Source organism: Schistocerca americana, chromosome 2 (assembly GCF_021461395.2).
Source record: "Schistocerca americana isolate TAMUIC-IGC-003095 chromosome 2, iqSchAmer2.1, whole genome shotgun sequence".
Lineage (NCBI taxonomy): Eukaryota > Metazoa > Arthropoda > Insecta > Orthoptera > Acrididae > Schistocerca > Schistocerca americana.
This window is the reverse complement of record NC_060120.1, coordinates 1,004,049,288-1,004,062,183: the sequence shown is the minus strand read 5'-3', so window position 1 is coordinate 1,004,062,183 and position 12,896 is coordinate 1,004,049,288. Positions and strand designations below refer to the sequence as shown.

Sequence of the window (12,896 nt, the reverse complement as noted above, 5' to 3'; positions counted from 1 at the left end):
TGGAGCCTGAAGCTCTAAACTCGGTCATCGTTACACTAGCACGCTACATTGAACATTAGGCGCAACCATTTACTCCTTCAAGACTGTTGCGATACTATCCGGTAGAGTGTAGCTCATGCAGTTCGCACACTCCATGTGCAGATAATCAAACGATGAAGTATGCTTATGTGCAAAACAGTCAAGCGAACAGAAACCACATATTTCGCTCAGTGTGGATAATCAAATATATTGAATTGGTACTTAATTATTGGAAGCGCCTGAAACTGTTTCATTTCTTAGTGAATATTTCAAGTTTCTCCCTTCTCTCTGTAGTTCCAAAACAGAGTTTGCTCGTAATTTCTTCTTGAAAACTAAGAAGTTGTATAGTCTGTGGAGGACATTATGTAATGCTCAGTTTCTGATGATCTAGAGATTGACTGGACGTTAAATGGTTCAAATGGCTCTGAGCACTATGGGACTCAACATCTGTGGTCATAAGTCCCCTAGAACTTAGAACTACTTAAATCTAACTAACCTAAGGACATCACACACATCCATGCCCGAGGCAGGATTCGAACCTGCGAACGTAGCAGTCGCGCGGTTCCGGACTGAAGCGCCTAGAACCACTCGGCCACACCGGTCGGCTGGACGTTAAATCAATCTTTCTTAGCTCAGTAGTGGTTTGAATACGAATCGATAACTGGAGACGTATTGTTTCCACGAGGCAAAAAGAAGCACTAAGAAAACAATAATGTTCATTGTTCTACGTACACCGAATGAAAGTTCAGTAGCAGGCTACTGTACCTCTAGTAATTGTTACGTATGAGGCTAATTTAGTTACGCACTAACGAAGCCCAGTGTTAACCTTGTTGTTGTGGATCAATCAGGACGCGTACAGTCAGTGAAACAAAGATACCCCGAGGAGTATTATAAACAGAATAATGAACGTTCCATATGTCCCTTAGTAGTTGTCATTTAGTTTATTATTAATGTGATATATACCAGAACTGAATAAATTACATAATCGTTTCCTAAGCTGTACACATTCGAGAGAATAACACATTGTTTAATAGTTTGTTCCTGACTCACCAAAAATTATACATCTCGTCACATGGATGCATCTAGTTGCATCAATATCCATCATTCCCACTCACTGTTCTCAGCATGACGTAGGGGGAATTTCCAATCATCCTGTATAATTTCTGCAAAATAAGTTTGTGGCACAACTTGACTAGAAGAAGGGATCGGTTGGTAGGACATGTTCTGAGGCATCGAGGGATCACCAATTTAGTACTGGAGGGCAGCGTGGAGGGTAAAAATCGTAGAGGGAGACCAAGAGATGAATACACTAAGCAGATTCAGAAGGATGTAGGCTGCAGTAGGTACTGGGAGATGAAGAGGCTTGCACAGGATAGAGTAGCATGGAGAGGTGCATTAAACCAGTCTCAGGGCTGAAGACCACAACAACAACATGTTGTTTATCAGCATTCCGAACATTCACATAATTGCCACTTTATGTGGTGCGTAAAGTGCAAGTCTGTGCACCACATTGCCAGATGGTTCAGAGATTAAGCAGCGGACTCATTTCCGGAGGACCGGGGTTCTAATCCCCGTCTCGGCCAACCGTAGGTTTCGTCTGGGTTCTCTTAATTGTGTAATACCATTTCCATGTTCGTTTGAAATGGACGCGGCCTGTTCCTTCTCCTTCTTCTCCAAATTCGATCTTCTGCTCCGTAATTAATAACCTCGTAATCGATGAGACGTTAAACTCTTTCCTCTGCTTTCGTCAACAAAGAGATGTTTTCTGACAATGAAAATCTGAATTAATCGTCAATGATGCTTTTATCCACACCATCGAAGTTTTCTTTCATAACCTGTGATATGTGCTCAACAACACGTAACAAGCGTTCGTAACTGCTGACTGTAAACCATAAATGGTAGTAGCTGTATAATAACGAAGAAAAATAGAATGAGTAACAATGGTTGCTGTTGACAGAGTGTCGTATGTTTATTAAATTGATTTTAGGTTCCAAATAGTAATAATGTTATTTTGATACTAACTAGAATTTTTTAAAAAAGAATTGTGAAGCCCCATTGTGAAAAAGGGTTTGTTCTCGGGTAGAAATATAATGTGGAAGTAATGTGTCCAGGAATTAAAAAGCAAATGTTACTTTTTAGATAAAACGCTTGATCCTGAGTTCGTTGTTGAATTACTGTGTTTTAAATATTTGCAACAATGTGAAAGATTCATGATAGTTGTTCTTTACATAAGTAAGTACGTACATGTGAAGTATGTCAGGATGGCCGAGTGGTCTAAGGCGCTGCGTTCAGGTCGCAGTCCACTTCTGTGGGCGTGGGTTCGAATCCCACTTCTGACAAAATTTTTTCGGTATTAAACTTCTGATTTTCTTTCGATATGAGCCAATGCCGAAGATCACACCACAATGGTTTTCATTTAGCCTGACCCCCTTCTGACAGCACTAAAAATTTTAAAGCAAGTTCATTACATATTATGCGTGATTTTTCGCTACATTTATGAACGTTAGCTCCGAGTAATCCATTTTGAGATTGATTTAGCACCGAACACATACCAGTTGACATTAAAATTCACAGCGTACCTGAGTAATATATCTTCTTCGTACGTTAGTAAGTAGTTTCACGACGATACTAAGCAACCACGTCGAAAAAGCGCACTAAGTTGCAAGAAAACGTTTTCAATGTGCTTTCCGGCAGCTATACTTCTCTCGAGGTTTAGCTATCGGCGCAGCTTCAGAGGTACGATAAGAGATGGCAGCACGAGGTCTGTGACTAGTGAGTATTACATGAATGGGTCAGTTCACGCTCGGATGTCTTTGTGTCGTGCGTTTTATAGGTTATAATGCCTCCAAAATTGGCCGCGACTATCTTGAGTGAGCGCTCATTCTTTTTTTCTGCTGTTGTGGAATTAGAATATTTTTTCGTAGTTTCAGGTACCGCTACTATAAATTATTTCGCCGTAGCACCCACTTATCATAAAATATTCTTTAAGGCATATACATCAATCCTGTGAAAATTGTGACAGAATTCAACAGTTTTCTAGTTATTTTAATTATATTAACACGCACCGTTTTTACCTCAGTGATAGGATTAACGATAATAATAATCTTGAATAACACCTTTATTTAATGTACACACTCGATAATTAGCCACCATGAACTAATAACCGACATTTCCAGTGATTAAAGTGATGAAACAGTAAAAGCCAACCAAATTAACTGTAATGTATTTATTTTCGCATTACATGCAGCCGCCAAACGAACCTTTCACAGCAGCATAGCGTCCTTTTGATCATAAGGAGGTTCTCTAATTTGCTATAATGTCTTTCAATCTGATAAAAATGACTGCTGAGTGCTTGTAAGGTGTCAGACAATAGCGTTAAAGATGTGCCATACATCCTTGTTGACATACCAAACGTGAGGATTGAACTACAGATTCTCGTATAATCTCACAGCCTACGTTATAGCATGAATGCACGGCAGCCATCTTGCCTGTAGTGTAAACCTTTGTTGATTGCGTGAAGTTGTGTTTTCACCACAGGACGTAATTTCGGCCGTGTGTATAGTGACTGTGGATTGTTTTGGATTTCTTTTCACGAATGTAACTGCCGTAAACTTAAGGTAAGTTTCACTTAACCTGTTTCTCACTAGGAATTGAGTAGGAATTTTTTTTCCGCGCAAGCCTGTGCACTACTTGTGAAGTAATAGGTAGACAATGTTTATATGGAACTTTGATAAGCATTTTTGCAGCGGGAAAGTATCGTCATCTCTAGGTAGGGTGTGAATAATTTAGTCTGAAGTTTTTAATAGCTTGTCGTTCCAGTGGTGAAGGCTAGTGTGCTTTAAACAGAGTGAAATTGCTGGAATATAAAATCGGTAAAACCGCCCAAGATGGCTGCCCGACGGGATCGGATCACTGGGAACGGAACACGTTCGCTTTTAATTCCGAAGTGGCAGCATTATGTACTAGAAATATTTTACCTGACCTTATGAAAATGTTCTCAGAATACTAGCGCATCATGTTGTGCATTTTTTATTGTTTGAGATCGTCGTGTATTTACGTAAAAATTTGTTGAGAAAAGTGTTTTCTTGGCAACGTTTCACTCCGTGGATTGAGTGCATTTCAGGCGCAGGCATTTCGATTTGTTCTGACGCGCTCTCGTCATTCAAGTAGAAACAGTCGTCCGCGCATTACGTGCATCGTGGCGCTCGTGACTGTTTAATATTCGGGATATATTTGTGCTTAATTTCGTTGTTTAGTACCACTGTCGTTGTACATATAGACCTCATGTCATCGAATAGTGCAACTTATTAATTTGTTATTTAATAATGCAAGTTTCTTAGTAACATATTTATTCATTTTGAGTTTTGTATGAATTTTTTAACAAGAACAGATTGTCTTTCATATTGTTTTCGTAGTATTAGCTTTTTAATGCCCCCGTAACAACTAATCCGTATTTACGTATTTCGTTTTTGTTTCAGATGCATGCAGAATTCTTTCGTTAAATGTGCATATCCGAAGAAGGTGAGGCCAAAGGCGGGACGCTGTTTTCTATATCCCGCCGGGTGCCGTCGCCAAATTTTCAGAAGAATGTGACTGTGTGAAGTGCTCATACGTTTCGTGTGCTATAGGCTAGACCTGAGTTTATTTCAGAGTGAGAGTGTATTACTTTCGTTTTATAAACCCTCATGATGAAGGATAACGAGGCGGTATCGCAGGCGACGTGGGCCAATTGGATCTTGGAGGCAATCCGAAAGATCCGTAGCCAGAAACAAAGGCCGTCGGTAGAGAGAATTTCCCATGCAATTAGGCAGCATCATAGTTATCCGGAGGAAGTTATTGCCGAAAATTTAGAGCTCGCAGTTAAGGAGGGTACAGTGTTAAAAGTTTTTAACAAGGGCCAGAGTTCGTACAAAGATCCTGGCGGAGTACAGAACAGGCAGCTGCTTGTTACCAAAGGAACAGATTTAACGAAAGTAGTGGTAAAAGCAACGAGAGAATTAAATGAAAGAGAGGGCTCTACGCTTAAAAGCATTGAAAAGTACATTCGCCAGTCTCATGCCGTTAACATTACGTCTGATGATGTAGACTTCCGTGCATTATTGCGCATTTCATTGAAGCGTGCCGTGGCTCGGGGACTTCTTTCGCAGGATGGCAGATTATTTCGGCCTGCTACGTACGGTCCTGGTGGAATTCCAAAACGTTATGCCGATGGATCGCCTCCCAAGCAGCGCAGGGCACCAAGTCCAGAACCAAAGGTAAGGCTACAGAATTGCTTTTAAACAATGTGTATGTAATTTTATTCTATTTGTTCTGTTTATTTTAAGATATGTTTGATGCTTAAATTAAGGATAATGTTCTACATAGTGAGAGATATAATTTGTATATTCCGTTCGATAAATTTGTGTGGCAGATTTGTGCGCTTGTTGGGTGAGGCCAATAATTTCGTGGTGATTTTGTTTCATCCGTACCTCTGCATTTCAAATAATTGAGTCATGAAACCAGAATTTGGTAGTGGTATTTAAAAACAGTTTAGGCCAATGTGTTATCAGAGTTGGTGCAGACGTTATCTTTGCGGACCACGTGCTAGGGCGTGCCCCGCGGGTCCAAGGAGTGGGGAGTGGGAGGGAACAGACGAAAGCGCGCCAAACTGCAACAGACCCCCACCTCATAGCTATGATTTTGATGGTCGTGCAGAGGCGCTCCTTACTATCCAGCACATTTTAGTACTATGTACCAATGCCTGAAGTGAAGCCGTTTACATGGCAGGCTGTGATGCCTCTAAATTCTTAATTCTTTACTGGCGGAGGATAGTAAAAGTATCTAAATGATATCGCCGGGGTATTTAACAATCGGTGCGACGTACACAGCTCATAGTACATAATTTTGGTATTCTAAAAACTTCATTTCATAGGGGAATACCACAATTTTTCCGCACACATTACCATCACAAAGTGATGAAATATACACGAGCGTGGTCAGCTCCCGTAGCATTTGTGTTTGTAATTTAGAACAAATAGAAACTCTCATGTACAATACAGATATACATGAAATTACTCAGTTTGGCCATCTACAATAAAAGCTTATTACAACCTCTGGCACAACGGAAAATTTTAATTTGTTTTATATATCATATAACATCGAAATAACCGGTGGTGTAAGAATGCGTTCTCTTGCAAATAGTACTGCTTTTTTTTGCTTTTGACTTAAAGGCTTTGTATGAGTGCGAGGTTGTATGTGAACACCGTGTGTAATGCCTGTAAGGAAGTAGGAATTCCTTACGCGGTGCAAAATACTTTTCATTTGTAGTATTTGAGTGTTTTCTCTCCCCGAGTACCACCGCGCAGACTGTGTTTCCTCCATCATTTCACGGACAAAAATTTTTTGCGGCGCTAATACCACGCGAACGTCGGGTAAAAGTGTAGCTTTTATTCGTCTTATGTATCTTGACAATATTTGAAGCAACATTTTTTATTTTACTTCATCCACACCTTACGTGGGTTCTGAGAATTATCCGCCCGCGTTGTGAAATCGTCACAGGGACAAGAGCTCCGTAAACGCGGCGGTCGGGTATCAATAATTCGCGTCGCCTGAGCAGGGCCGTTGCGGCCGGCTCGGCACGGCTCGGTCCGACTCCCACGGCCGGCGACCGCTATGGCTGCCTCCGCTGCGGTCGTTACCCGCCGTTGCCGCGGCCCCGTTGTCTTGTTCGGTCGTATTTGCTTAGAAACAAAACACGCTGATGCAAAGGGTTTCTGGATTAGATGTCTCTTTGTATTCCTCTTATGTTCCATTGTCACATGTACATTTTTAGCGATGCTATGTGTTTAAAACCCAAATCCACAAATATTTGGAGAGAGATTCCGGACTCCAATATAATTATCTGCATCGGTGCATTGTAATTGGACAGCGATTTATTATTTAAACTATGGATAGTAATTTGTAGCGATACATTATATTCAACATCCTATTCATCGGCGATATTTCCTTGAAGCATCCTTCACATGTAAGCAAAACAGGACCGAAGATGGGTTTGTTAGTAAAGCATTCATTACTCTAAGAGTTGAAAGTATCCAGCTATTTAACGTATAATACCGTTTTCTATTTGGTGACTATTAAAATAATTTCCGCAGCAGTCGAAATAAATTACAACGCGTTCTGTAATGCGAAACATTTGTGATTCTGGCAGAGTGACATTTAGTAACAGAAGAGAATTTACAAACTGAAAAATCTAGTTACCTATACGACAGTGAACGCGGTTTCTGGATTTGAGTTGAAAGCAAAATCAGAACGGAAGTCTGCGCGCATAACTGATTGTGCGGATTTTAGAAGTACCGTTAGATTTTTTTCGTATTTACAAATGCTGGGGAACTTTCACCACGTACCACAGATTGCAGTCAGGTAAATGTGTCTGTAGAATTCAGCAGGGAGTGACTGCCACAATCTCTCGGGAGAACGTTCCGATTTATGCGACATAAAACGGACGCAACGAATACTGCAGAAATTTGTGTAAAATTACGCATTAAATTTATAAATAAAAAAATTTCCATGCTGAATTCCAACCGTGTAGATTGTACTGGTGAAAAAAAAATATTTTTCTTGTTACTGCTGTAACCGTACTGACCGCCGCGATATGGCAACTGCGTATGTAGGGCGGCTGGAGGTGAGGCTGCGCGCTGGGGTTCTGCGTCTTTATTATGTAACCGCGGAAAACCATGGCCAACTGATTCTCTTGCTCGCATCGCACTCGCTCGATTATCTTATGCCAGGATGTTAGACGTCATTCTCTCGATTCCAACACTTCAACACGCAGTCGTCAGCCGTTGGTGATACTTAGTTTTACGTTTTGTCAAAGGAAAGGTTCTAGCAATTTCTCTCCCCTCCTGGCATTTGACTCTGGGTTTATTGCAGTGCGGCTACATTTGTGCAACAATGTGGGACGATTCTTACTGAATAATGATATCCTAGTTCCCAACTTCCGGGAGAGAATCAGTAACGACAATATAATTTTTGTACGGTATTTAAGAACATTACTAGTTGGAGAATCTAATGATTCACCTTACTTATCCTTCAACTTTCTGTTGATGATATGGTGAAAATAGTTTTGCAGTATACGTCAACACAATTGGGTAGCATTGCACCACAGAATGCTGTTAATACATTTTGAGTCATATGCTGCACCATGCTTCTCTTTAGAATCACCTTCAGTTTGCCAGAATATAAAAATTGGCTGCAGGAGGAAGGTTAAAAATAAAAATACCGGCCACAACAATCTGTGCTCAGGCAGAGCTGAAATTACGGCGAACAGATTTTCAAGATCAAAATATGGTATTCAAATTAGAATTTGAAATAAATCTACATTTTGTGGAAATTTTTGTAAATACTGTTTTGACATAGTAGATTCATGTTAACCGCTTGGTTAATGCTACAGCTGCATAGATCATCGACCCATTTTCTTAAAAATTTGCACAGAAAAAGAGCTGGCAAGATAAATTCCATTACCAGTCGAGTAAATATTTTGTTTTATTGTTGTCACATGCAATATATCGCATTAATAAAAACGATGTCTTGACTAGGATAGAAAATGGTTATTATTTACAAAGGTTACTTTTTTCGATCATAGTTGGCCAGGAAGTTTCGCCGTAGGTAGTTTCTGAAAAGTGTTTTTTGTTTTATGTTGCAGAATAATGTATATCATTCACGAGTTTGATATTTTCAAATGGAAGTTTATAAAAATAAAGACATGAAGTAACCTGAAAATGCATCTTAGTTATAACTATTTCTTTAGCAGTTTCGACACAAAACCTATTCTTTTCATAAATCATTTGTGGTCGAGAATACGCTTCCTGCAGTAGCATTAATGTAAGGCAGAGCTTACAACAAACGCAGCATGAGCTGCAGATTTTTGCAGCAGTTATGAAATGTAAGCAAGTTGACAGCGGGACATTTAAACCAAAATAGGATGCCCTCGTAAAATACGCGAAGTCTTGTCGTCCTACCGTAAATAATTTAATTGCAGTTAGAAAGACAAGAGTAACTTCAAAAGGCAGTGCCAAACAATTGCTTTAGAATGTTTTCTGTGTCTAGCTCTAGAGCGTGTGCTGAGTATGGAACGGTTAAGGTTCCATTTCTTACGTACATAAATGAAAAGTCAAACTGAACGACACCATTCCCATTTTTTTAGGATTCAGAAATCGTGAGAGAGATGCGCGTGACAGTTTTAAGTTACACGTGATGTACTTATTCTTGTAAAGTACAGAAAGCGTTGCCTCACAGACAACGTTCATTCCGAAACAATTTATATTTGAATTCGAAAATTCATTAAATTTTATGCGGTGTTCGCAAATGAATCTCCTTTCATCGCTAGACGAAACAGACCGTGCGTGATATTAGTCGTCTTGATACTGAGTCGATATTCAGACAAGGGTGTGTAACAGTTAATTAGTAAAGATTTTGAATAACGTTATAAATGTCGACTGTGCATCAACACACCGTATAAACCATACACTCATGAAGCTACATGCAGTGTGTGTGGTATTACGTTAAGCAGTTAATATGTCTGTATGAAAGTGCGGTTACTTGAAACGTAATTAGCTCACTCTTTTAGAATTTTTAAAGTACCGCGAAAAGCTCGATCATTTCTATTGAAAGTCTGCTTTGATAAAAATGAACTACGAAGTAGTCTATTCCAGTTTGAAAAGCAAAATGTTTGAAAATTCTTATGTCAATGACCATGTCAGATAACGAACCAAATTTCGTATGGGCATTGCGCAAATCACAAATCAGTCTTATACAAAGTGTATCCTTAAACCAGTTAGTACTTTGGTGATCAGCCAATAAACATGGAAACTACGTAAATCCCTAGGATTCGTTATTACCTCTGATAGAGCAGTTTAAAATTGTGAACGGAATAGGTTTATGGAAACGGATATGTATCATAAATTCAGTTGATAAATTTTTGCAAGTTCAGAGAACAATGCAAATGTACTTTTGAGTATAACCGACGCAACAGGTTAACAAGTAACAATTTTTCAGAAAGGAAATAAACAATCTACTGAAGACAGCTCATAAAGTGCTGCAACATATGTGGGTTAAAACAAAACTACAAGACGGTACTTTGCAAAAGGAGGAATTCCTCACCAGTTTTTCGTAGTAAGCACGAAAAATTCTCCTGCTGCTTGGTTGCCAGTAAATCAATGCAAGATCACATCTGAATCCGTCATTATATCAGGAATGAAAAAGGGAAACACTATTAAAATTGTTGGATTATTCTTTTTCAGTGCATACACAAAGTACTATAAAAGCCACAACTAACTTGACATGTCGTTTTGCTCGTATAGTTAATAAACACTTTTTCTGCCAGTAAACGTTATTTGCAGTTACACCAGTTTTAGTTCTACTAATTGTTTAGGTGAGTATGACACAAGTATTCTAAACTGGAGTTTTATATATTTAAAGCAAGAATTCAATTTTGGCACGAAAAAGAGTACATTGGCTCCCGCTTGCAGATGCGTATATTTCACAGGATATCCCTGATTGTCAACTGCGTAAGGTCAAATATATTCCACCCTGTACTGGCATTGAGAAATAGGTTTTCCTTGTTTTGCACTGTGCTGCATTTCCTTAAAATCTCTTGCTTGGTATTCTGAGTTGGTGATCGGAAATTTTTAAATGCGCAGTTCACAACCTTACTATGTTTGGCTTAATGAAGCGACAGACGACAGCTGGATGAAAAGAAAGAATAGCCATTGCCACACATGATCGAAGGTAGATCCGTATCATCTGCTGCGAAATCCATATTTCTGTAGCTACGCACAGTTAAAACAAAGTTTTGGGGTACTTGTAAGTGATCAGCACTGTATGCAACGGCCGACAGCTGTCGATAGATGTAAGTAAAATAATGTTAATAAATGTAAATAAACGATAATGTCGAGATGGGCTGCTACACTGGAATCGCATTCAACCGTCGAGGATTGAGGGTATGTTCCTGGAGCCATTTTTAAGGAATTATCACATAAAGCTAGGAGTGGATAAGGCAGCGTCAAACGAAGATTTATGAAAAGAAACTTGGAATGTTATTTAGATTCAAGTCACGTAGTTTAAAACCATTGTTTCATCAGACCGCCGATTACTGTTAACTGTTTTTACCAAGTTACATTACCAGAAAGCAGCCAGTAAAGAGTCGCGCGATTCATTGTCACGGGTTTGTTTTGTCAGAGTGGCGCTCTGACAACACTGTGGTTCGATAGTTCTGGTACACTGGATGAATGACGTAATTAATGGTAAAATTACCAACAGTATTTGGTAGTGAAAGAAACACGAATGAATGGGCAAGAGAGAAAATGGAAACCAACTAGTTACCTTCGCTTGTTTGTTTGTTCAGCATATAATTAGAACCGCACAGCGTTCAGTGTTAGTCCGTTTTGTATTTTACATCCTTATAGAATGTAAATAGCATGTTATAATTAATAAAAATTTATTGATCACCAAACTTTTTTGCGTTTTTGCAACCAGAGCAATTACTATTCATGGTTTATGTAGTGTACCAAAATTACCGAACCACAGTTTTGGCAAAGCGCAAAACAGTGCCATCACAACGAATCACGCGGCTCTTTACTATGGGCTTCTGGTAGTGTAACATAAAAACGATGACCAGTAATCGGTGAGCTGATCAAACAACGGTTTTAAACGATGTCATTTGAATCTAAATAACATTCAAAGTTTCTTCTCATAAATCTCCGTTTGATACTGCCTTATCCACTCCTAGATTTATGTGATAGTTTCTTCAAAAGTCGCTCCATGCGCATACCCTCAATCCTCGACGGTTGAATATGATTCCAGCGCAGTCAACCCATATCGACCTTTCTCTTCTATTTACAGGCATTAACATTTTATTTATATCTATCGACAGCAGTCGGCCGTAGCACGAAGTGCTGTCACGTACAAGTCTTCTAAAATTTTATCATCACAATATGTACCTGCGGAAATGTCACAACGAAGACCCTAATTGCAGTTTTTTTGGTTTGCCGTCTCTTATTATACCGTATTGTTGAGGAAATAGTTGCTAGTGCCTTATGGTAAATTTGTACTGTTTATTTTATTTTTACTACAGCATCCCACTGTTTTACGTTACAAAACAAGTTTTTTTAATAAAAGTTGAATTAAAAATGACAGTTTCAATTTTGCTATAAATATTGTTAATTTTTAAGTAATCGCATAATTGTGCAGAACAAAAATGAACCTTAGGTGAGCTGGCCTTTTGTATTTCATTTCTCAGTGTCTCTAAATCTAGTAAGACACTAAACGCATGCGTAAAGAGCGTTGTTTGTAACGCCACCAAACGTTCTCGCAACCAGGGTACAGCCTTGACTGGCAAAAGCTACTAGTAAAACTACAGTAGTCTATGCTTACTTATGACAGTCTACTGTAGCCTATTGTGGTGTTACTACTCTAGCATCTCCCGAAGTTGATTCCTAATACGCGACGTGGCGTTTTTGTGTCCCTTATTTCGTTAGATGTGTCAGTTGTAACGATTGAGCCACTTCATACAAATCATCAAGTGCTCTGTAACATACGAAACAATCAATCGGTGGTAAAAACAGAGAGACTGACTGCTTACGTGGTGCGAAGAAAATAAGCCGGTCGGGACCGTCAGCAAAAGGTTTGAACGCCTGCGGGAATCATTCGTCACGGGCTCGAATAGAGGACACAAAGTGCACGCACCTCGCCTTTATAGTTCATGTTATGTCATACATGCCCCCAAGTGCTTTTCAACTACGCCTCGGCGCGTATTACGAATCGAAAGTGGGAGAAATGCTGTATTTTCTGCATGTATTTTTTGTTTATGGCATTATTGTCTTCTGAAACCCGAGAGGTACCTC

The 12,896-nt window shown here is 39.4% G+C and overlaps 1 protein-coding gene and 1 non-coding gene across 2 annotated transcripts in view; both read left to right on the top strand.

Moving 5' to 3' along the window:
* Positions 1–2,273: 2,273 nt before the first annotated feature.
* Trnal-cag lies at positions 2,274–2,357 on the top strand. Its single transcript has one exon. It is a non-coding gene; the product is annotated as a tRNA-Leu (tRNA).
* Positions 2,358–3,501: 1,144 nt separating this feature from the next.
* LOC124596309 (histone acetyltransferase KAT6B-like) overlaps positions 3,502–12,896 on the top strand; it is a 276,099-nt gene continuing 266,704 nt past the window's right edge. The window contains exons 1-2 of the mRNA XM_047135411.1: positions 3,502–3,635; positions 4,497–5,273. Of these exons, the coding sequence (XP_046991367.1) occupies positions 4,704–5,273 (570 nt within the window). The 5' untranslated portion in view covers positions 3,502–3,635; positions 4,497–4,703. The remainder of the gene's footprint in view (positions 3,636–4,496; positions 5,274–12,896) is intronic.